Source organism: Canis lupus, chromosome 36 (genome assembly GCF_048164855.1).
Source record: "Canis lupus baileyi chromosome 36, mCanLup2.hap1, whole genome shotgun sequence".
In the NCBI taxonomy this organism is placed as follows: domain Eukaryota; kingdom Metazoa; phylum Chordata; class Mammalia; order Carnivora; family Canidae; genus Canis; species Canis lupus.
The window spans coordinates 19,670,655-19,693,951 of NC_132873.1; the positions used below are offsets into that span (position 1 = coordinate 19,670,655).

The following is a 23,297-nucleotide window of genomic DNA, read 5'->3' on the forward strand; positions in this document are numbered from 1 at the left end:
AAATTTTTTAGGGTTTTAAGTTCTTACACTAAAGTTTTGATGATTTTGAGTACTTTTTGTGTGGGTTTGAGATAGATTCTAACTTTTCTTTTGTATTTGTCCCAGACTTTTGGTTGGAAGTTTGTCCTTTTCTCATTGAGTTGATTGCCATCCTTGTAAAAAGTCAACTGACTGTAGATATATGTGGTTTTATTTTTAGGCTGTCAGTTCTATGCCATTGATATATATGTCCTATGCCATGAATTACCTTTTTAAGAATTACTGATTTGTAGGAATTCTTTGTTCTCTTGATTTTTCTTGTCAATATCTGTTATGAATATTTTCTCTAGTATCCCTTAACTGTGGAGTGACGAGTTATCAATTATCAGTGTCCTTTTTCTGTGGCTTCTAGGCCAAAGTCTTTTTTTTTTTTTTTTTTTTTTTTTTTTTTTTTTTTTTAATTTTTATTTATTTATGATAGTCACAGAGAGAGAGAGAGAGGCAGAGACATAGGCAGAGGGAGAAGCAGGCTCCATGCACCGGGAGCCCGACGTGGGATTCGATCCCGGGTCTCCAGAATCGCGCCCTGGGCCAAAGGCAGGCGCCAAACCGCTGCGCCACCCAGGGATCCCCTAGGCCAAAGTCTTGATTTAGAATACAGATTTCTCGGTGTCAAGGTTAGGGAAAAAAGTCTCAAAAGAGAAAATGGTAAAAAAGAAATTTTTTTTTTTTTTTAATGCTAGGCCTTTAATGCATCTGGAAACAATTTTAGCGTATGGCATGAAGTATGCTATAGAAATATCATCTATTTGTGTGAAATTATCCATAGGAAGAGAATTTTTTAAAGAATTTATTTATTTATTTATTTATTTATTTATTTATTTATTTATTTATTTATGAGAGACACACAGAGAGAAGCAGAGACATTAGAAGAAGGAATATCAGGCTCCATGCAGAGAACCTGATGCCAGACTCCAGGATCATGCCCTGGGCTGAAGGCAGGTGCTCAACCGCTGAGCCCACCCAGGCGTTCCGAGAATTTGTATTTCTTTATAGTCACAAACAAGAATTATAAACATGCAAAAAGAAAAAAAAAAAAAAACCGGAGCAGCCCCGGTGGTGCAGCGGTTTGGCGCCGCCTGCAGCCTGGGGTGTGATCCTGGAGACCCAGGATCAAGTCCCACATCGGGCTCCCTGCATGGAGCCTGCCTCTCCCTCTCCCTCTGCCTGTGTCTCTGCCTCTCTCTCTGTGTCTATGAATAAATAAATAAAATCTTAAAAAAAAAAGAAAAAAATACGAATTATAAATGTGCAACCTCCACTAAAATGCATTTGGGAATATGATATGTAATTATAAGGATTGGCTTTGAAATTTTACCAGTTTTGTTTTCTGATGGTTGCTTGATAGTTTGACAGTCTAGTAGAAGAAAAGAATCTGTGGATCTATAAATCAATTTGACTCACTCAGGTTCTTATTCATTTTACTCATATGATAGAAACAGGACTCTTTAGGATGACTTTCTGACAAAAATGAGTTTCTGGTCTGTTATTTTATGATATATATGTCTCTTTTGTAGGTTTGGCCACCTTTAACAACACTTTAGTTGTGTGAGGGGGGTACTTTTGTTTTTCAGTTGCTTTTGGGTGTTTGTGGTAGTTCAACTTTCTTTATTTTGAAAATAGAATAGATATGCAATTATGAAGGAATGCATTCTTTGACATACATGCTTTTATTTAAACTGCTAATTTTTGGGCAGCCTTGGTGGCGCAGCGGTTTAGCGCCGCCTGCAGCCTGGGGTGTGATCCTGGAGACCTGGGATCGAGTCCCACATCGGGCTCCCTGCATGGAGCCTGCTTCTCCCTCTGCCTGTGTCTCTGCCCCTCTCTCTCTGTCTCTATGAATAAATAAAATCTTAAAAAAAAAAAAATAAACTGCTAATTTTAACGTCCAAGACAGATTGTTTTATTAAGTTTCTTTTGAAATGGACATGAAGTAACTTTGAGGATGATTAGAGTGTTTTTGTTTTTGTTTAAAGATTTTATTTATTTATTCATGAGACACATAGGGAGAGAGGCAGAGAGAGAAGCAGGCTCCATGCAGGGAGCCTGATGTGGGACTCGATCCTCAGACTCCAGGACCACGCCCTGAGCCAAAGGCAGATGCTCAGCCACTGAGCCATCCAGATGTTCCTGATTAGAGTGTTTTAATAAACTCTGTTAGGAATGTTAAAAAGAATATTTTGGGGATGCCTGGGTGGCTCAGCGGTTGAGCGCCTGCCTTCAGCCCAGGGCATGATCTTGGAGTCTGGGGATTGAGTCCCACATTGGGCTCCGGGTATGGAGCCTGCTTCTCCCTCTGCCTGTGTCTCTGCCTCTCTTTCTCTCTCTGTCTCTCATGAATAAATAAATAAAATCTTAAAGAATATATATATATTTTGGTGGAAGTATAAGTGATAGGGTTTATGTTTCTATTTGTAGTTTATGTGTAATTAAATGATTTGTTTCAAGCAGAGCAAATAGTTTACACAAAGGGATAATTATTTTTCTTTTATCTCCTTAGGATAGCAGTGAGATTCACTTCAAAGTGAAAATGACAACACATCTCAAGAAACTCAAAGAATCATACTGTCAAAGACAGGTTTGTATGTTATGGTATAAATACAATGCTTTATATGTCATTAATTTTTCTTGTAAAGAAAATTGTCAAAAGAAAAATCTTTTATTATTTTCACCATTAGCAGATCAAGGAGAAAACTCCTTATACCTTGTTTAATTGCGTTTTTCCCATTGTGGCCCATTTCAAAATTTGAATTCATAAGGTATGTGGAATTATTTTGAAAAGCAACTCAGAGTTGTAAAGATAGATATATGAATGCTTCTATCTTAATGGCTCACCAGCATATAGAACAGTAAAGGCGATTTTTGGTGATCACTGTGAAATTTCCTTGTTTTTAATCATGCCTGGTTAGCCATATGTTAAACTTAAGTACTAATATTATCTTTGTAAATAGTACTACAGATTACTGCTAATTGCATTCTGTTTTCAACATCAAGGGATTTTCTTTTTTTTTTTTTTTTAAATCATAAAGGAGGCTTGTTTATACAGATTCTCAAATTCTGGTCTTCGTAAGCTCAATTTATTAGAGCAATAACGAATTCCTTTAATCTACTTAGATTGAAAGTCAGTCTCTACCACTGTCTGACTGTGGGGTCTTAGACAAGTTATATGCCTTGTTTCTCCCTTAGTAGAGTGGGAACATTACCTACATCATGCAGATGACCTACACAAAGCTCTTAACATGAGACTTAAAAATGCTCAATAAATGTTAATCATTATTAATGAAATAGAAAATGTAATTGAAATTAGTATATATAGGAGACAACTAAGATTTTAATAATGGAATCATATTACATGATATTAACTTAGATAATACAGGTTTTTTTTTTAGAAGGTTTGCTTTTTTATAGTTTAAATTTGTAACCAGCATAAAATAAAAATCATTTCTGCCAGAAGAGAAGAGATCACTTAGGTGTTAAGTAAAACAAACATTTCTGTCTCTGTTTTTGATGTTAGTTGCTAAACTCAGTAATATTCGATTAATAGGGGTTCAGCTAGTTCACATTTTAATAATATTGCTGGAAGCTAAAATGGAGATGTTCACAGGGAAGTGCACTCTGCACTGAGAGGCATTGTCACTTAATCCTCATAGCACCTAGTCTTTTCACCCCATCTATAGATGATGGAGTTGATTATTGAGGCAAAACAATGCAAAGTAAAGAGTTAAATCACAATGCTAAAGTGAAAACTAAACTTTGATCCAAGATGAAGGTGCTAGGTTTGGGGAGTTAAAAAAAAAAAATCAATTTAGAATCATTTCCAACTTTCTCATTTATGCTTCAGAGTATACTTTATAGTCTTTAGAAAAAGTTTTTATGCTTCACAGAGGTTTGATAATCTTTTTATTTACTTATCTACAAGGAATAGGAAATTTCATTTATCTGAAATATGTAAGACTTACCCGATAGAGATTGAAAAGTATATAAATATTTATCGAATCATTTTTACATTTTGATGTTATAGATTGGTTTCTATAGAAACTTCTTTGACCCCAACACAAGATAAGATAAAGTCCATGTCATCACAGGTTCATTGTACCTTACCTGGCTAGCTCCTGTGCTTTACCAAATTTCTGTGATTTAAAACTAATTTTGTTTAAAACTAATTATGCTTGTATGGTTGGAAACTAGTGAGAGTGCTCATCCAATTTCTGATTTTATCTTTTATGTTAGCTTAGAGATTTTAGAGGAATCCGGATAGAATAGTGGTTAAGAGCATAAGCTTAGGAACACATTGGGCCTTAAATTGCTGTCTAGCTTATATGCCCTCTCCATGCCTTAGATTCTTTAGCTGTAAAATGAAGGTAAGGTGATAGTACCTACCATTCCAGGGTTGTTGCGATGAACATTATGATTATATATGTGAAATACTTGGTATAGGGAGGGCCTAGCAAATAAGTGGTGCTCAACAAATGGTAATTATGATGGAATAGATATATCTAGCTTTATGTTCAATGCATTCTATTGAAGCTTTCATACTTGCTTTTTGTGCATCAAAGTTCCTAGTATATGTTTTAAGATTTGTGTGTGTGTGTGTGTGCGCGTATATATGTTTTGATTTTTTGTTCTTTTTTTACTTTTTTAGGGAGTTCCAATGAATTCACTCAGGTTTCTCTTTGAAGGTCAGAGAATTGCTGATAATCACACTCCAAAAGAAGTGAGTCTAATTTCTTCTTTGAAGAAAAATGTTAAATCCTGCATTGAATGATTTGGTTCCCTTGTATTAAGCTACCCTTTTCTTGAACATTATCTGATTTAGGTGGTATATCATTTGTCAGAAAAAGTCTTTTGAGTTGAACTTTCTGTATATTGCCTTAAAAAGTGCCAATAAAAAGAGAGGTGGTGGGGTTTCTGGCTGGCTTAGTGGGTAGAGCATGCAGCTCTTGATCTCAGGGTTGTGTATTTGAGCCCCATTTTGGGTATAGAGATTACTTAAAATCTTAGATGGAAAGTGGGAATTGAGTATTGCAATTGTCTTAAGGCACCATTTTGTTTTAAAGAGGAACAAGTATTCCTCAAATTTGGCAAATTTTTGGTGCACTTTCATGGTGATGGTGACCTTTTATGGTTCAATTTTGACGTTTGACCCATTTTGAGAACTTAATATAGAAGTTTAGTATATATTAATATGTTTGGCTCTGTCACCTTGATTTGTGTTTTTTAATGCTTCCGTGTCTTTAATTGTTTCATTGTATGGACTCTTTGTTTATATATCCCCCCTCCCCTGAGAGGTATCTGAAAGTAATAAAGTGTGGGAGAGAGTATATATGTGTGTGTGCTTTTATATTTATACAGATTTCCCCCTCCAAATACAAGATAACATTTTCGATATTTCTTATAGTGGGAATGGTGATGTATTGTTATTCATTTTTTATTTTGAAACATTTCAAACTTAGAGTTGTTATAAGCCTAGTATATAATATTCTCCCATATAACTTTTTCATTAGATTCACCTGTTTTTAATGTTATGATACATTTGCTTTATCACTTTTTCTGTATACACATATTATTAGTGGTAAATCATTTGAGGTTAATTTACAGATATGACCTTTTACCCTTAAATATTTTAGTTACCTCCTAAGAGCCACAGTTAAATTATCAAATATAGGAGACTTGACATTGCTACAGTACTCTTATTGAATATGCAGTCAAATAGACTTTTCTATTTATCCCAGTAAGGTCCCTTTATAGCCTTTTTATTTTTTATTTATTTTTTTATTTTAAAGATTTTATTTATTCATGAGAGACAGAGAAAGAGAGAGAGAGAGGCAGACACAGGCAGAGGGAGTAGCAGGGGAATAGCAGGCTCCATGCAGGGAGCCTGACGTGGGATTCGATTCCAGGTCTCCAGGATCACACCCTGGGCCAAAGGTGGCGCCAAACTGCTGAGCCACCTAGGCTGCTCTCTTTATAGCCTTTTTAAAAAAAAACTTGACCTAGGATCTCATCTAGGATTAGTGTCTTCTAACTAGTTATTATCCTTCTTTGGCTTCCTTTGATCTGGAACAGTTAGTCTTTGTTTTAAATCACACTGACATTTTTTAAAGAGTTCAGGCCATGTTTTAGAATGTCCTTCAGTTTGGGTTTGTCTGATGTTGCCTCATGATTAGATTCAGTTTTGTATTTTTGGTAGTAGCAGTACAGAGTGAAGCTATGTACTTCTAAGTGCATAACATCAGGAAGTACAGGATGTTCATTTGTTTTGTTATGAGTAACATTAACTTTGGTCAACTTTAGTCAAGGTGGCAACTGGCAGATTTATTCATTGTAAAAAGTTATTTTCCTTTTAAATTAATAAGTAATTTCTGGGGAGATACTTTGAAATTGTGATTATTCTTTAAATATTGGCCAGTGGTGGCCCCTTCAAGTTGGTGTCTGTGTTCTTTTTTGATATGTCTCCCTTCTTTTTTCAAGTTTTTATTTTGAAATAATTTCCATCTTACAGGAAACTTGCAAGAATGGTACTAAACATTTTACTCTCTTCTACCTAGATTGGTTTTTAAATTTTTGCTACCTTTAGTTATTTCTTTCTGCTCGTGTATATGTGCATTTATTACCAGAACCACTTGGGAGTAGGTTGCAGACACCACTGTCATTAGTAAATGATACTTGATACTACTTGATAGTGTGTATTTCTTAAGATCAAGTAGATTGTTTTACATAACCATAGTATTCTATCAAATTCAGGACACTTAACAGTGTTAGAATACTTTACAACCTAATTTTATCATTTGTCCCAATTACATCTCCTATAACAAATTTTCTCCTCCATCACATGATCCAGTTCAGTATTAAGATTTTTTATTTAGGTTTCTCTTTAATCATCTTTAATTTAGAACAGTTCCTCAGCCTTTCTTTGTCTTTCATAACATTTACATTGTTAAAGGGTACAAACCAGTTATTTTCTAGAAAGTCCCTCAATTTGGTCTGGTCTATTTCCTCATGATTAGATTCAGGTTATGCATTTTGGGCTGGAATACTACATAAATGGTGATGTGTCTGTCTTAGAATGTAATATCTGGAGTATACAAAGTCCCTTATTGATAATGTTTATTTTTACCACTCAATTTAACTTTTTTTTTTTATTACAGTGTAATTGTTATTTTTCCTGTTGTAATTAGTGGAAACATACTTTGAAACTATGAAACTGGGATCCCTGGGTGGCGCAGTGGTTTGGCGCCTGCCTTTGGCCCAGGGCACGATCCTGGAGACCCGGGATCGATTCCCACATCAGGCTCCCGGTGCATGGAGCCTGCTTCTCTCTCTGCCTGTGTCTCTGCCTCTCTTTCTCTCTCTGTGACTATCATAAATAAAAAAAAAAAAAAAAAAAAAAGAAAGAAACTATGAAACTACATGAATATCCTCTTTGTCATCAAACTTTTCCCTGATTTAGTATCCACCTACTTTCTTGAGTACTTTTTTTCTTTTCTTTTAAGTAATCTCTACACCCAACATAGAGCTTGAACTCTCAACCCTGAGATGGAGTCTCATGTTCCACTGAGCCAGCCCAGTGCTCCTTGAGTACTTTCTTAATGTTTGGCACAATAAGATGTTTCAAACTCATCTTGTATTTTCCCTGTCCTTTTTTTTTTTTTTTTAAAGATTTTATTTGTTTATTCATGATAGACGTAGAGAGAGAGACGGAGACACAGGCAGAGGGAGAAGCAGGCTCCATGCCGGGAGCCTGACGCGGAGCTCGATTCCGGGGCTCCAGGACCACACCCCGGGCCAAAGGCAGGCACTAAACCACTGAGCCACCCAGGGATCCCTGTATTTTTCCTGTCCTTATTTGATATAATCTCCACTTGATTTTAGCCAAAAGGCTGAGAAGTGATAATTTGATAAAATCTCTACAACACAGTAGATATTGACTATATTTAAGTGCCACATTCCTCAATGTCATTAATAGATTATCTTTTCAGAAGCATAATGGGGCAGAGGAAGAGACAGTAGGTATTTAGGGAGTAACGTCCTTCTACTCATTATTCATTCATCTCTACAGAGTTACTTCTTGAAGCTGACTGCTTCATATTTTCCATAACTGGAGGATATGTGGTGCCTCCCCAACTTAAAGGTTTCTTGTAATGTTGCATTTTATTCCTTGCAATCTTTACAGGCTATATATGCAACTAAAATTAAGTTTTGGGGCACGTGGCTGTCTAAATCAGTGGAACATGTGATTCTTGATCTTGGAGTTGTGAGTTCAAGCCCCGCGTTGGGTGTAGATGTTACTTAAGGATAAAATCTTTAAATAAAGTTCTAACAGCATCTTTAATTATTTTAATATACAAATATACACCACAATCAAGATATCCATAACACTAGAGGCAGTGTAATCACTTAAAAAGTCCTAAATCCATGTGTGTGTTTTTGTTTTTGTTTTTAGGATGTATTTATTAGAGGGGTGCCTGGATGTCTCAGTGGGTTAAGCATCTGCCTTTGGCTCAGGTCATGATCCCAAGGTCTTGGGATTTTTTATTAAAAAAAATTTTTTTTTTAATTTTTAAAATTTATTTATGATAGAGAGAGAGAGAGAGGCAGAGACACAGGCAGAGGGAGAAGCAGGCTCCTTGCACCGGGAGCCCGATGTGGGACTCGATCCCGGGTCTCCAGGATCGTGCCCTGGGCCAAAGGCAGGTGCCAAACCGCTGCGCCACCCAGGGATCCCAGGTCTTGGGATTAAGCCCCATGTTGTTGGGCTCTGCTCAGCAGGGAGTCTGCTTCTCCCTCTGCCTGCCGTTCTGCCTACCTGAATGCCCTCACACTGTCAAATAAATAGAATCTTAAAAAAAAAAAAAGAAAAGATTTGATAGCATGAGCATGGGGAGGAGGGACAGGAGGAGAGGGAGAAAGAATCGAAGAATCTCAAGTAGATTCCAGCTGAGTGTGGAGCCCAAACATGGGGCTCGATCTCACAATTCTGAGATCATGACCTGAACTGAAACCAAGATTTGGACGCTCAACCGACTGAGCCACCCAGGCACCCCTGTCTGTTTTATTTTTATTTATTTTTTATTTTTTTGTTTTTTTTTGGTGTTTATTTTATTTTTTATTTTTTTTTAAATTTATTTTTTATTGGTGTTCAATTTACTTGTTTTATTTTTAGATTTCTTACTCTTTTCACATTTTGTAATTCACCAAAAATATCACCTATAACTTTTCTCAGTAGAGATTACTGATTTTAGACTTCCTTTTATTTTTCATTTGCTTTTGTGATCCACTGTAATTTAGTGGAAACTATACTAGTTTTTGTTTTCAGTCTGCCTGTTAACAATGCTTCTGAACCCTGACTGCACACCAGAATCAACAAATTGATGTTCCTTTACCCTCACTGAGGGTGATACCTGGATTTCTGTGGGACACCATGCCCCCTTACATACTCTTTTCTTTTTTAAATAAAGAATATTCATAGTTGAAAATAATAAAAAGCAATCAGAGTATATGAAATGGAAAGTAAACATATTCTGATTATCTCTGCATTCCTATTTCTCAGAGGCAGCCATTGTTAATAGTGTCTTTAAGAAAAAATTCTAGAATATTTCAGTGCATATAGGACACATCAAAAAAACAAAACACCAAAACAACCACGCTATTAATTGCCTCTGCTTTGCTTAGCATTCTGTAAAAGGCATTTTGAAGGACCCCCGTTTTTTCTTTAAGGATTGAGAGGGGCTAGGCTGACAAATCTAGCTTGTAAAATTGGAGTTATCAAGTAAGAGTAGATGTCTAGATAACGTTTCTACATTCAGAGTGGTCACTATCAAAATAGTAGTTAACTGCCAGAAGGAATTATAGATGACAAAGCAAACCACTTCAAAATGAATCCCTAGGCAGTATTTTTCTAACTAAAACCACCTATATATATATATATATATTTTTTTTTTTAAGATTTTATTTATTCATGAGACACAGAGAGACAGGCAGAGACACAGGCAGAGGGAGAAGCAGGCTCCATACAGGGAGCCCGATGTGGGACTGGATCCCAGGTCTCCAGGATCATGCCCTGGGCTGAAGGTGGCGCTAAACCGCTGAGCCACCAGGGCTGCCCAAAACCACATATATTTTAAAGTGAGATCAAGTTTTTTGAAATAAAGAGATTCTATCAAGTATCTTGATTCTATCAAGTAATTGCATCTAAAAGTAAAATGGTTTTCTGGAAGATACACCATCAAACTATTGTTTAAACTATGAAATACATGTTTCATTAGATTTAAAACTCCTTTGAGGTATTTTTAAAAAACACACTTTAGGGATGCCTGGGTGGCTTCGTGTGTTAAGTGTCCAACTCTTGATTTCAGCTCAGGTCATGATCTCAGGGTTGTGAGATTGAGCCCCATGTCGGGCTCCATGCTGAGCCTGCTTAAAATTCTCTGTCTCCCTCTCCCTCTGCCCCTCTTCCCACCCCCTACCCTGCTCATGTATGCATGGTGCGCTCTAAAAAAATTAAAAAAAAACAAAACACTTTATATGCTGAATAGACTGGGAGGTGAACTGGCTCAGCAGGGTTAGATGAATGACTTCACAGCCAGAATCAGGAGGAAAGACATACCGCTATGTTCTTTAGATTAAAGGAAACCCAGGGACGCCTCAGTGGCTCAGCGGTTGGGCATTTGCCTTCGGCTCAGGGCGTGATCCTTGATTCCCAGGATTGAGTCCTGCACTGGTCTTCTTGCATGGAGCCTGCTTCTCTTCCCTCTACCTGTGTCTCTGCCTCTCTCTCTGTGTCTCTCATGAATAAATAAATAAATAAAATCTTAAAAAAAAAAAAAGGAAACCCAGATTCTTAATCTTAGAGCAGGGTAACTATGGATTACTTCTGTATCTTTTTGCATTTTAAAACAATGGCCACATAATTGCAGCCAATGAAAAAATTAGTGCTTTTATATTCTAACATATTTTTTTATCCTCTTACAGCTGGGAATGGAGGAAGAAGATGTGATTGAAGTTTATCAGGAACAAACAGGGGGTCATTCAACGATTTAGATATTCTTTTTATTTTTTTTTTCTTTACCCTCAATCCTTTTTTATTTTTAAAAATAGTTCTTTTGTAATGTGGTGTTCAAAACGGAATTGAAAACTGGCACCCCATCTCTTTAAAACATCTGGTAATTTGAATTCTAGTGCCCATTATTCATTATCACTTGTTTTCATTGTGCTGATTTTTGGTGATCAAACCTCAGCCCCCTTCATATTGCCCTTTCCTTTTTAAAAATTACATGTGTGCACAGAGAGGCCACCTTTTCCAGGACTGTGCATTTTCAGGCTTGTGATAAATAAGATCGACCAATACAAGTGTTCATGATGACTTTCCAATTGGCCCTGAAGTTCTAGCATGTGATTGCTTCACTCCTGGACTATGACTTTCAGTGGGAGATGGAAGTTTTTCAGAGAACTGAACTGTGGAAAAATGACCTTTCCTTAACTTGAAGCTTCTTTTAAAATTTGAGGGTCTGGACCAAAAGAAGAGAAATATCAGGCTGGAGTCGAGAAGACAGAGATGATGAGAGTAAATGACTAACTCCAAAGATGGCTTCACTGAAGAGAAAGCATTTTAAGATAAAAGTCTTGTCAGAAGATCCCAGAAAAGTTCTAATTTTCATTAGCAGTTAATAAAGTTATTCATGCAGAAGTGTATTCAACAGAACACTGCTCTTTTTGATTTTATTTGTACTTTTTGGCCTGGGATATGGGTTTTAAATGGACATTGTCTGTACCAGCTTCATTAAAATAAACAAAATATTTGTAAAAACCGTACTAATGTTCATTTTATTTTTAATTGTATAGAAAGAAAAAAGAAAATGCCTAAAAGTTTTCTTGCATAATACTGGAAATTATTGTTTGTACATGGTACAAATAAATTTTTCAGTACTGTACAGTGATGATGATCATGACTTTGAAGCACTGAAAGCTACTGAAGTGCCTTTGAATTAAGGATTTAATTAAGGCCACGCTACCTTCTTAAATACTCAGTGTTCTGTTTTTTTTTTTTTTTTTAACTTGATATTCTTGTATGGTGCATATCTATGATATAGTTATCTAGTCATGTTGAATAAATGGGCATGCCAAAAATTAATTGATTCATATTGATAATTCTAAGTTTTTCCTTTAACAGTTTACAGAATGTTTTCTGCTTAGGTTAAGGTTTGGTATACTTTGTTTATATTTGTTTATATTTTCTTTTTATTTCATCTTAAATATTTAAACTTTGTATAAAATTAAAGTACTAAATTAGTTCCTATTAGAGGGCTTAGCTTTTTAACTCTTAACGAATCACAGGATTTAGTATATGTATGCATACACATAATCCTCTTTCGTGTTATTCCAGGTAGAATGTCATCTGAGTACTTTAGAAGAGCAAATAAAACTTATCTCTAATACATTTTATAAACCCTTATAGCTTAAATACCCTACTCAAGTCACCTGTTAAAAAAAATTGGCTTGCCTTACAAATTCCTATGTCTGACCCTAACTGAAAAATTATTTGTGTTGTACATGTTTACCTTAGGTAAGTTAGAGCCTTTAGATTGTCACCTGGCATTTATCATATTATATTAAGTAGTGACTAGGAATGGGGCCCTTTTCTGAAAAATCCTCATTGAATTGCGTATTTCTTTCAGGCCTGAGTAACAAACTTGATAGGCTATTTGAGCTATTCAGAATGCAAGAGTATGTAGTTGGTATCTTAATTTTGTTTGTATCTCTGTCTGAAGGTTAGCATTTAGGTGGTAGAGTTTAGCTTTGGGGAAATAAACTTATTTAGTTTATTGGATTCTTCTAAATACGTTGCATTCTGCTATGGTTAACTTACTAAAATGTGCTTATCTGGTGTAGTAGTGCTGGTAAACTAGGACTTTCACAGCAACAATTTTATAGAATATCAGATTTGAAAAGGAACCTTGAATAACATTTAGTGTAGCTGCTCTACCTGGTGCTTGACTGCAACATCCTAAATTTGTAAAAGAAGGGAGAAAATAAAGTCGGTAATGGTAATTTCCCCCACAAGGATGTTTTCCTTGAGTGCTCTTTCTTCTGTTCTTGTATTATTTGAAATGCTCCTTTCTTACCTGCTTAAGCATTGTTGAATGACTTGAATGAATGAATGAATGTGCAAGTAGGATGGACAATTCTGAGAAAAAGTTTGCGACATATTTAAAATCACTGACTGATAGTGTTTTGGCCATTTTATTTTCTGTTTTACAAATAAAGCAAATAGCTAAAAGTCATCAAATCTAAGCAAGTCTGATAATAGCAATACAGAATAAAAATTACGCTGGACTTCTGGATTGTAGAAGTACGGTTCCTGTAAAGAGCAAATACTTTACAGCATTGGTGAGAAATTTGAGGGAATCCTCTGCAAATACTCTGTTTTTCAGCTGCAGACAGTGAAGTTTAGAGTAGGGCCAAAGGAAATTTGTAGGAAAATTCAAGTTCAGATACTGCTTGCTTTAACATCCTTTTATATATCTTGCTTGTAAAGATCTCTCATCCCTTTTAATGATCATTCTAGGATAGATACTTATTTAAAGAGATGTTAAAGAAAAATTAAGATTATACCTTAATAGAGTATGATTTTTAAAAACAGGGAAATTGTGGTGCGGGGGGTTGAGCGTCCCACTCTTAGTTTCAGCTTGGGTCCTGATCTCAGTGTTGTGAGATCAAGCTACACGTTGGGCTCTGCACTCAGGGTGGAGTCCACTTGAGATTCTCTCTCTGCTCCTCCCCACAGCTTGTGCTTTCTGTCTAGATAAATGAATAAATCTTTAAAAAAAATGGGGAAGTTATGTGAGTGGTTGGATCTTAAAGGCATAGGAACAAATCCTCAAGATTTGTTAATTATCGAGTCTAGAACAGGACTGTCCAGAGAACTTTCTGTGATGTTGGAAATGTTCTACATCTGTACTGTCCAGTAAGGTAGCCAGTAGCTACATGTGGCTATTGAGCACTTGAAATGTGGTTAATGTAGCTGGAGAACTGAATGCTTAACATATTTAAAGTTATATGTGGCTACTTAATTGGCCAGTGTAGCTCTAGAATCTATATTTTGAGGAAGTGAGAATACCTTGAATAAAATGGCTCATTTTGTTCAAATGAACATTTATCAAGAGATTACCTTGTTTTAAATGGACAAATTTTAGATTCTTAGGATGAAATGTATGTGTTTTTGCCTTATAGAGAATGAAGTTCTTAATAAATGAACTCACTCCTTAGCTTATTCAGAATTATTTGCATTATAGAATTTCCACTAATCTGCAACTCTTTCAGACACACTGTGAAATGAAATACTTCAAGTTAGGTATGCATGGTGGGAAGGGGTAGTGGGAATTGAGGTCCTAGAGTGAAGTTCAGTGTGGGTTGAGGTGAACTCGATGAAATGGAATATCATTTCCATTATTAGAATTTCTGTCACCACCTCCCAACTTACTTTTTAGTTTTCTTCTAGCCTTAAGATCTGGGTATTTGTAGAAACTGGAAGTAAGAGTAGACCCACGATCTGGAAATGTTCCGTGTCCACTGCAGGCCACTGGCTTCCTTATAGAGTTCTTGATGGAAATGAAGTCGTTTCTTCAAAGCATCTTTTTGCCTAAGGAAACAACCCACCCACAATCCCAATATGGTTAAGCATCCTAGAAATTGCCCTTAGAAGCTAGTAGAAGAACTTTGGATTTGAGCAATCATCAGCTAGACTGGGGGCTACTGATCTTGCATTTTAGTGGAAGATCATACTCTATTCATTTAGTGACTTTACACATGAGTTTTAGAGTTTCATGAGCCTTTTACTGGAAAAGTAAAAGGAAAGTTCTTAAACTTGTATTGCTGGAACGGACTCCCTTGTTTCAAACAGGAGGAAACGGGCCAGAGAAATTAAAGTACCTGGGCCAATGTCACGCAAGTGAAGATGAAACAGCCAGCTGGCATCAAATTGTAACCCTTGGTGGAATGAGGCTCGACCCCTCAAACACCCCTTTAGTTACTTGGTTTCCTGGTCTCAGCTACTTGGACTAGCTTTACAAAATTGTTTAGCTTGCTTTTGGTCTTGATGCTTACGAACTCCGTCCTGCTGCTATGATATGTAGAATATATAATTTTGACTTGAATCAAGACTTCTGTAATGATATGTTTTTTAATTCACCTAACAGGTGGGGGGAAAAAGTTGAATAAAGTCCAGGAGTGGAATAACTCAAGATTAGGTAGAAAAGCTTGAAATAAAATTGTTCTGACTGCCTTCTCTTCCTAGTCTCCTAAGGGGTACTTCATTAGCTTAGATTCAACTTAAGTTGTAGAAAATACATTTCAGGGGGTAAAACTGTTTAGTCAAGATTGGACTCACATGGTTTTTTGTGTTGTGCTTCTTTACCCTTCAAATTTGATGGTTCTAAAGAGGGATGTCTGTTGCTTTCACTAAGGAGTGGAAATTCATGAGAAAGCAACTACAGGGAACCTAACTTATAAAGAGTGTGTCGAAACCAAGCTACTCAAGAAATTCATCATCAGGGGATGTGGGTGGCTCAGTCGGTTAAGCATCTGCCTTTGATTCAGGTCATGATCCTAGGGTCCTGAGATCGAACCCTGCATTGGGCTCCCTGCTCATCGAGGAGCCTGCTTCTCCCTCTCCCTCTGCCCTTCCCTGCTGCTCATTCTCTCTCTCAAATAAATAAAAATATTAACAACAACAACAAAAAGAAACATGCTATCATCAGAAAGATGAAATGATCATTATACTATTGTAAAAGAAAAGAGGGGGAATGCCATTGGCCTTTGTTATATTAGTTATGTACTATTACTTCAATGACCTCATCTGGAAGTATTCTTTGTGCCTTGTTCACTTGGTTCCAGCCATACTTTCTTTTTTTTATTATTATTATTTTTTAAAGATTTTATTTATTTATTCATGAGAGACACAGAGAGAGAGAAAGGCAGAGACGCAGGCAGAGGCAGAGCAGGCTCCATGCAGGGAGCCCGACGTGGGACTGGATCCCGGGTCTCCAGGATCACACCCTGAGCTGCAGGCGGCGCTAAACCACTGTGCCACCAGGACTGCCCCTCTGACTTTCTTTTATTCCTCCAACATGCCAGTTTCATTCCTTCCTTTGAACCTTTGCACTCACTGTGTACCTGTTGGAATATTTTTCTCCCAGATGTTTATGTGGCTCTTTGTCATTTAGGTTTCACTTTATATAACAGTTTCTCTGATAAGTTTTGCCCTGGCTGACCAATCTAAACTAAGCCTCCTGCAATCCTATCATATGTTTAAAACTTTTCCTATATAGCATCTATTAGCAGCTGAAAAAAAATACTTGTCTCCCTACCCCCAGCTGTAGAATATAAATGCCAAGGGAGAAGAGACCTCTGTTTTGCTTACTCCTGAATTCCCAGCGTCTAGAAGAGTGTTTGGCACACAACAGGTAACCAAAAAATACTGAGAAAGGCAGTGGTTCAGAATTTGTGTGTGTGTGTGTGTGTGTGTGTGTGTGTGTGTGTGTGTGTGTGAGATGTGGTCCTGACACTGCCCACCTCACGATTTAGCCTTGATCAAGATCCTTCTCCCTCTTTGGGACTTGAGTTTCTCACCTGTAAACTAGATGGCTGAGATAGATAACATCTAAACACCCTTCCAGCTTCAATACAAGTTCTATAAGCCATGAAGAAATTCTGACATTGGCAGCAAAAAGAATCTGTTTTTTTAATTCTTCCAAACCATGCTTATGGAAAGTGGGAGACCTTCAGTGTCCAAAGGCAGCACTAGCACTAGGGAATCAAGCCCTTGAAACAATCTCCCTGTGGCAACCGTTGCCCAAATATCCTACCTGGCTTGTTCCTGTGCTTGTTTCATAGCTTCCTCCAGAGCCAGCCTGGCTGCTTCCTCCTCCCTTTGCCTTCTCTCCTCTGCTTCCAGCTGCGCCTTCTCTTCTGCTTCCTGCTTCCTATGCTGGTACTCTAGCCGTTCTTCTTCAGCCATCTCCATCAGGCGTTTCTGTTCTTCTGCTAACTGCATTTCCAATTCCTTCTCCTTCTGCCTCTCAACCTCTATGGAATAGAAAAGGGGGTAGGCTCAGCAGGGGTCTCATTAGTGGAGAAATCTAACTCCCAAGTCTGATTCCCAGGGATTCCCCATGAGATGGTGTGCAGCTTACCTGCCAGGAGGCTGCCAGCTCCTGTGGGGATCATGTTGGGGTCAGTTTAGGAGTCCTTTATCAAGCACCTACTATGTGCAGTGCACTGTGCAATTAGTACAAAACCTTGGCGGAAAGTTTTCCAGGGCCTAGGGTGCTCACGGGTGGTATGCAGATAGTTGGGGAGAGGCGTCAGATCAGGATCTGCAGAAATTTTGTGCTGACTCGGCTGACCTGACCAGCCTAAAGAGTGTCATTTGCTCAAGTCCCTTCCTCTTCCTCAAAAGTGAGGCTGTAGAGATTCTACATCTCAGCACCCGAAAGGGCAGGCTGCCCGAAGCTATCCAGATGGTCGTTTCTGTCTGCTAGGGAAGGAAGCAAGGAGCAGGGCGGTGTCTCCAATGTAGGCAGCTTCCGAGCAGTGCTAACATGGCAATGGGAGGGGCAGGGTCCCAGGTCAGGAGAGGGCTGAATTGGGAGCGGGGCCCAAGAGTCCTTTCCACAAGTGAGTCTGTCTTATTTTGATCTTCTATCTTGACTCACTGTAGTCACTCATATTAATCACTTTGAAAAAAAATAGCTTATACATTTAGAGTGCTTCACACAGTAAGGCCTAGGATAGGAATAACTCTGGGGAGATTCAAATGAACACCCACAGTGGGATAAAAATACTTCTGCCCCAGATAGGAGAGGCAGATTGCTCCAGAACCCCTCCTCACCAGCTCGCTTGGCTTCTTCCTGCTGCTTTTTTCTCTGTAGTTCTTGCAGTTTCCTCCAGAACTCCTCCTGTTGCTGCCGGACTCTCTCCTGGGCCACTTGCAACCGATGTTGCCGCTTCCTCTCCTCCTCCTCCTGCCGCTGCCGTTCTTCTTCCAGTCTCTGCTTCCTCAGGCTAAGAAAACCCACAGGATGGTCAGGGAAATGGCAGAAAACACTGGGACATCCTTGTGAGACTAGCCAACAGGCAGGGCCCCTGGTGGAGACTTTGCAGCCCCTGGTCGATGCTCTGGAGTGACCTGTTCAGAGGACATTTTGGTGTCCAAGGGAAGCCTGAGTAAAGAGCTGAAGCCAGAACACAACTGACCTGTAACTAGAAGCCCCAAGCTTCACCACACAGCTCAGTGCTCTGGCGTCGGGGCATTAAGTTCCCAGAGCTTCGTTTCCCCCTCTTACAAGATGAGTTTTAAAACTCTAGTCTCAACAGGGTTGTTGTAAAGATTAAATTAAACGAGTCAGGGCACCTGGGTGGCTCAGGGCATGACCTGGGGTCCTGAGATCGAGTACCACATCGGGCTCCCTGCAGGGAGCCTGCTTCTCCCTCTGCCTATGTCTCTGCCTCTCACTCAGTGTCTCTCATGAATAAATAAATAAAATCTTTTAATTAATTAGTTAATTAAATGAGTCAAGGCTTATGAAAGAATTTAGAACAATGTAGAGAGTCATAGGGGCTCAACAAATGTTTGCAGGGCTGCATTACAAGCCCTTCGAAGAAGATCCCATGAACATGTACCTGGAGTAACCCTCATGGCTAGGACACTACACCTTATCTTTGGTCCAGGTTGTCCCTAGGATAACTGAGGACAGAGAAAAACGAGATGTGCTGTTTTACTCCTGGGCACGAGTCTCAGAACCCACTACGTCCCTAGCGGAGGTCAGCCCCGGCCTTGTGTGGCTGCCTCCTGCGTGGTCGCAGCCTCGGCGGCTCTACGCACCGGTTCTCCTCCGCGCGGGCCCGCTGCTCCAGCTCCAGCTCCTCCTTCATCCTCTCAGCCCTCTCCAGCTGCTCCTGAAGGAGCCGCCTCTGCTCTTCCTGGTCCCTTCGCCTCCTCTCCACTTCCAAGCGTCTCATCTCAGCCCTCTCTGCTCGCAGCCTGTCCCGGGACGCTCCCTCTTGCTCCCTCTCGGCGAGGAGGGCCTGAGGAACCAGAGTGAAAAGCAGAGCCTGTGTCGGGGCGAGCCCTCCTCTGCAGCCCAGTGGTGCCTCTCAGCAGCAGCAGACCACGGAGTGGTTTCCACACCGACTGCAGCCCCTGGCTTGGGCTCTGGGGTCTGACTGGCCCGCATCCAAGTCTCTTATTTGCTTCAGGATTTGGAGGTCACAACTTAATTTCCCTGATACTGTCTTCCTCTTGGGGCTGTTACCGGGATGAATTGAATAGTGAAAGTGCCAAAATAATGTCTGGCACATTGTATGTCTGGAGTTTTCAGCCCTAGCTGCACTTTACAATCATGTGAGGAGCTTTTAAAAATTACTTGACGGCAAGGCCCCCTACAGACTAATAAAATGAGAATATCTAGATGGGAGGCCTTGGTGGTTTAGAAAGCTTCTCAGGTGATCCTAGTGAAGCCAGGGCTGGGAACCACAGGTTCTAGATAAACGCTATCTTACCAGGGGTGGTCTTAGGTATAAATGCTTTAGATTCACACTCCCATGCAAACCCACTTTTTCTTTTCCTTTCTTTTTTTTTCTTAAAGATATTATTTATTTATTCACAACACACACATACACATACACACACACACACACACACACACACACAAACACACACGGAGGCGGAAACACAGGCAGAGGGAGAAGCAGGCTCCATGCAGGGAGCCTGATGTGGGACTTGATCCTAGATCTCCAGGATTACACCCTGGGCTGAAGGCAGCGCTAAACCGCTGGGCTACCCAGGCTGCCCACAAACCCACTTTTTCAATGAAAGGTTCTCTCAGTTACTGTGAAGGATGTCTTAGCTTTCTTTTTCTCCCGAACACCCCTTCCACTGTCAGAAATACGCCCATGAGGGGAAATGAATGCAACTCTTCCATGGGTGCTCTGTGTATCCAACTCGGGGTGAAACTTCTTGGCCTTTTTTTTTTTTTTTTTTTTAAGCCTTTGCAGAGCAGCACAGCACTACACACTGACAATGCATCTAAGAAATCTAGTTGTCTAGCAGGCTCAGGAAAGTTTTGCTCATAGGTTAAAATTTTCATCTCTGGTGTAGAGTGGAATTCCAATTCCATAGTATAGGCAGCTGGGAGGACTGGGAACTAAAAAGGAAAAAAAATATGTCTAAAATCCTTTATGGAAGACTATGGGCTATAAAATAAAGAAAAACACAATAATTTAAAACTGACAAGAGCCCTGATTTTAGAGTCAAAGGACTTGGATGTAAGTCTTGGCCCTACTGCTTGATGGTTGTATAACTTCTGGCAACTGCGATACTTATTTCCACACCTCAGTTTCTAGGTCTGTGAAATGGGATAATCCCATCTGGCTCACAAGTGTGGCTGTAAAGATTAAACGGGATTCAGCAGAGTTGTACCATATGCACATGTAATTTATGTGGGTTTACCCACAGCAGTTTAGCTGTGGGTATAAATGCAGTGTTTTAGAGATACTCCTTTTTCTCTCCTACAACAAAACCTCTAAATGCAGTTCAGCACCTTCATCCCAGTGGAAAAAAAATTTATTTATTTTTATGATTTATTCCAACAACAGAGAAAAAACTGGTTGTGTTGGTCTTACTGAGAGATGTATCTGTTGGTATTTTTTTTCTTTTTTTGATTAATTGCAGGGATTTTCAAGGGCAATTTTCCTTACACTCACTCAGTTTTTCTCTTAAATACCTGACATTAGAATCAAGTCTCCTGGAACAAAATTATACGCCACAGCACCTTGTAAAGACAGGTATGTTTGTACGAGCTGCCTGTGGCTCAGCTGTGTGCCACAGAAAATTAGGAAAGAAGGAATTTCCATAGCTTTTGGGAGGCAATCAAAACATTAGCTCCCAGCCAAGTCAAGGACATGTGCTTGGCTCTGATGGCCAAAATCTACCTTCTCCTATAACTGTGAGGGCTGTGCCAACTTCCTGCTCCTCAAGAGATGAGTATATGCTGTGGCAGTGTGGGAGCCTCCTAGAGTGCATCATTTCAGAGGGGCTTTGCCACCCTGTGTCTTTGATCAGCTCTGGCTTCTTAAAGGGTCAGAGGTATCAAAGTAGAACAAATAAAACCATGATGTAGGGGTGCCTGGGTGGCTCAGTCGGTGAAGCTCTGCCTTCAGCTCAGGTCGTGATCCCAGGGTCCTGGGATCAAGTCCCACATTGAGATCCCTGCTCAGTGGGGAGCCTGCTTCTCCCTCTCCCTCAGCCCCTTTCCCCTGCTCATGCCCTCTCTTCCTCTCTCTCTCAAATAAATAAATATTTAAAAAGGAGAAAATATTAAAAAAAAATAAAACCGTGATGTAGAGCATTGTTTGAGTAACTGCACTATGACTCACAGCAATTTTTCCCATCTCTTATACCAGTAAGAACAGACATCTCTCTGTCTGAGGTGAGAATATTGGACCTTACTTTGGAAGGGTCCTCATAACTTCTTTCTTCTTTAGATTCCATGTTTCCGGTGACAGGTATAGTCTGGGTGGGTGATGATCTTCCATCTATGGACACTTGGCTCTCCTGAGCATCATACTTGTGGGAAAACCAAATGTCCTCCACAACAGAATCTGTAGGAGAGAAACCTCTATCTAAAGTGTCTTCTGTTTCCTTAGGGTTAATGACATCAGGCCCATTCAGCTTTGCTATTTCCAGATTCCTTTTCTTCTGTGTCCTTTTCCTTTTGGGTGTTGGTTTTCTTTCTTTGGGAATTGGCTCTGATTTCTTTTCAGCCTTTGATTCCTTTGACTTTCCTGGAGAAAGCAAAGAAGAACAATTGGGGACAGAGTTGTAGCTAAGTAAATGTGATCTCTGCATCCTTTTCAGTAGCTTTTAAACTTCCATGTACAATGTAATCACCTGGGGTGCAGATTCCTGAGCTCCACTCCTAGAGTCTGATTCTGTAGGAATCTGCATTTTAATGACCACTCCAAGTGTTTTGAGAAGGGTTGTCCATAGACCACCCTTTGAGAAACTGCCTTATCCTATTTGGATCAACTGTAATTCAATAGTCTTACAACTAAAAAAGTTCTGTTTCACCCCGACCTATGGTAGAGGCAAGACTCTCCAGAGGAGAAAACAACAGACACAGACAGAAAGTCAGGCCTCAAGAGTCTGGGTTGAGGTTGCAGCTTTGTAACTTGGCAAAGTTTAAGCCTTCCATACTGTAAGCACTCTTCTTCAATTTGCCTCTGGGGACCACAAGTATTTCCTTTCCCCAGTCCTGCCAATGCAATCCAAGTCATGGGCTATAACAATGTAAGGTCAGCAAGACTTTAAAAAGCAAATCTCAAAAATAGATTGGGCCCAGGAAACAATCCAATGTCATCCTTTCTGACAGCCTTTGATTCATCTGGAGGGTCTTCTAAATCATGTGGCCAGGAAAGAATGGGTCTAAATTTTAAACTAAAGAAAGTCTTCAGAAGCATGGGAATCTAAATTCCTTGGAAGGTACAACACAGGGAATCAAGAAGAAAAGTGGTAGCTGGGGTAATCATTCAGCTACCCAAAACCTTTTGCTTCCTAAATGCTTTCACTGCCCAATTCTTAAATTATGACAGATAGTAACTCACAGAAATAATAATGCTTGCTTTATGGAGATGTTTTGGGGATTTCATGATGTCATATATGCAGGGCTCCTAATACAATGAGTAGTCAGTAAATAGGTGCTGCTATTATTATTATTATTATTATTATTATTATTATTTCCTCTTTATCACAGGTCTCTAGGAAACCCTGCTTTCCTCTCTTCTCTACTGACATGAAGTAAGGCTGCAAGAGCATCTTTAGCCAGAGATAGTCAAAAAGACTCAAAACAGGGAGTTTGTCCCATTGGATTCATGCTGAATCTCTGTGACATGTCCCAGCCCTATTAGGTGTCTTTTCCTGGGTCGTCGGTCAAGGGCACACTCCCTTACCAACAACAGCCTCTGCTTCCCTGTGGACCTTTCCTTCTCTCCTCTCCTTAGGTACCTTGGACTTGTCTGTTTTGGTTCTTTTCTTTCTCTTGGCTTTGTCAATCAACTCCATCTCCTAAAGGTGAGAAATTAAGGAAGAGGATCATAATATGTGTAGAAAACAAGGGGAAAAAAACATCAAAGGAAGATTATGTTGAACAAAACAGAATGGTTTAGAATGGAATTTGTGTGGGTTCCACATGAAGCAGAAGAGG

At 39.2% G+C, this 23,297-nt stretch overlaps 2 protein-coding genes across 13 annotated transcripts in view; one reads left to right on the plus strand and one right to left on the minus strand.

The window, feature by feature from the left end:
• The window catches only part of SUMO1 (small ubiquitin like modifier 1), a 32,544-nt gene extending 20,694 nt beyond the window's left edge, over nucleotides 1-11,850 (plus strand). For 2 of the 3 annotated variants that reach the window (XM_072812726.1, XM_072812725.1), the window contains exons 3-5: nucleotides 2,540-2,617; nucleotides 4,682-4,753; nucleotides 11,011-11,850. In XM_072812726.1, coding sequence (XP_072668827.1) covers nucleotides 2,540-2,617; nucleotides 4,682-4,753; nucleotides 11,011-11,079 — 219 coding nt within the window. In that variant the 3' untranslated portion in view covers nucleotides 11,080-11,850. The remainder of the gene's footprint in view (nucleotides 1-2,539; nucleotides 2,618-4,681; nucleotides 4,754-11,010) is intronic. The other variant, XM_072812727.1, reaches the window with a different exon arrangement.
• The window catches only part of KIAA2012 (KIAA2012 ortholog), a 130,364-nt gene that overhangs the window by 9,186 nt on the left and 97,881 nt on the right, over nucleotides 1-23,297 (minus strand). For 5 of the 10 annotated variants that reach the window (XM_072812723.1, XM_072812720.1, XM_072812718.1 and 2 more), the window contains 6 exons: nucleotides 23,044-23,158; nucleotides 21,545-21,879; nucleotides 18,920-19,122; nucleotides 17,927-18,099; nucleotides 16,902-17,121; nucleotides 11,083-14,677 (listed from right to left, as the gene is read on the minus strand). In XM_072812723.1, coding sequence (XP_072668824.1) covers nucleotides 14,539-14,677; nucleotides 16,902-17,121; nucleotides 17,927-18,099; nucleotides 18,920-19,122; nucleotides 21,545-21,879; nucleotides 23,044-23,158 — 1,185 coding nt within the window. In that variant the 3' untranslated portion in view covers nucleotides 11,083-14,538. Of the gene's footprint in view, nucleotides 1-11,082; nucleotides 14,678-16,901; nucleotides 17,122-17,926; nucleotides 18,100-18,919; nucleotides 19,123-21,544; nucleotides 21,880-23,043; nucleotides 23,159-23,297 lie in introns of those variants that run through there. The other 5 variants (XM_072812716.1, XM_072812717.1, XM_072812715.1 and 2 more) reach the window with 4 other exon arrangements.